We start from the raw sequence: 1345 nt of genomic DNA, 5'->3' as shown, positions 1-1345 counted from the left end.
AAATTGAGGGAGAAGTAGTGTAGTGCATTGAAACTTGGTTACCATGATGGTGATGGTGAATTGGTGATAATGTAATTGATTTGTGGACTAGTTAACATAATATATTGCATTGGCAGTTCCATGGTTATGGTGATACCATAATCTTCACTTTGTTATTTATAGATTTAAAATCTAATGCTATCTTTCTAGAGAGAGAAGCTTTATTTTCCAGAGATAAAACCTATGCCCATTAGAACTTAGGATACCTTAACTACTCTTTGTATTTACTTTATAATGACAAACATTTAATTGAGATTACTTAAATATCAATTTGTATGTTAAGTCAAGATGGCAGGAACTAGCACTCAAACTCGGGCACACTGGAATTCTGAATTTCATAAGATATTTGTATTTTCATGTGTGAAAGAAGTACAAAAGGGTAATAGATCAGGCTCTACCTTGAGTAAGGAAGGTTACAAAAATTTGTGCGATAAATTTTTTAATTTGACGAAGATATTTTATGACAAGAAAAAGATGGAGAATCACTGGGATGCAACTAAAGAAAATTGGAAGATATGGAATAAGTTAATTAACCACACTGGTTCTGGTTGGGATCCGGAAGCTGGTACATTGACTGCTTCAACTGATTTTTGGAATGATTACATACAGGTAAATGTTTCATTAACATGTAATTTAATAGCTTGGACCACATATAAATACAAGTACTAATTATCGTATAAACATTTACCACCAGAGGAATCCAAAGGCAGCTTGCTTCCGTGATTCTGGATTACAACATGAGAAAGAACTTGGATATCTTTTTGATGGTACAACTGCCGTAGGTGAAATGACATTTTCTCCAAATGCTGGTGAATTGCCTTCATTCATTCCAAACTTAAATGCACAAACAGAAGTTGATGGTCAAACTCATGCTACACAACCGCGAGTTAACAGTCAAACTTTTGAAACACAACAGTCTTCTAATGATGACGCTGGAATAGGAGAACAAAATGAAGCACAACGTTGTAGTAGACAATCATTACAAATTAAAAAACGTAGAAGATCATCTGGAGCTTCGAAGATTGCCACTTCAATGGAAAAATTAGTAGATGCAGTGGAGAATCAGACAAAAAATGTCGAAAAAGTATATAGCATTAAAGAGTGCATTGAGACCTTGGGTAGGATGACAGATTTAATACCAGTAGGAAGTGAACTTTCTTATGCAGCCATTGACAGTTTCATGGACAAAGACGTTAGGGAGGTCTTTATGTCTCTACCCGATGAAGTTCGCTTCGAATGGTTGCAGAGAAAATATCATAGTTTTAGCAAACGAATTAGAATTTATGAACTTAGATTTTTAGTTTAG

General features: G+C 34.5%; 1 protein-coding gene across 1 annotated transcript; it reads left to right on the top strand.

Annotated features, from left to right (window-relative positions):
- Positions 1 to 513: 513 nt before the first annotated feature.
- LOC147531897 (L10-interacting MYB domain-containing protein-like) lies at positions 514 to 1345 on the top strand. Its single transcript, XM_086649863.1, has 2 exons — positions 514 to 648; positions 734 to 1345. Exons 1-2 carry the CDS (start codon positions 514 to 516, stop codon positions 1343 to 1345), a joined length of 747 nt encoding a protein of 248 aa, XP_086505989.1.

This window comes from Eschscholzia californica, unplaced genomic scaffold (genome assembly GCF_041429995.1).
Source record: "Eschscholzia californica isolate CP2 unplaced genomic scaffold, dmEscCali1.0.p SCAF_6, whole genome shotgun sequence".
Taxonomy (NCBI): domain Eukaryota; kingdom Viridiplantae; phylum Streptophyta; class Magnoliopsida; order Ranunculales; family Papaveraceae; genus Eschscholzia; species Eschscholzia californica.
Note: the sequence above shows the minus strand (reverse complement) of the source record. Positions and strands in the feature narration are given on the sequence as shown.

What these genes read in the sequence shown, in the direction of transcription:
- LOC147531897 (XM_086649863.1), top strand. Translation starts at nt 514, where the DNA reads ATGGAGAATCACTGGGATGCAACTAAAGAAAATTGGAAGATATGGAAT. An exon ending in TTTGGAATGATTACATACAG is followed by an intron (nt 649 to 733) that starts GTAAATGTTTCA and finishes ATTTACCACCAG; the next exon opens with AGGAATCCAAAGGCAGCTTG.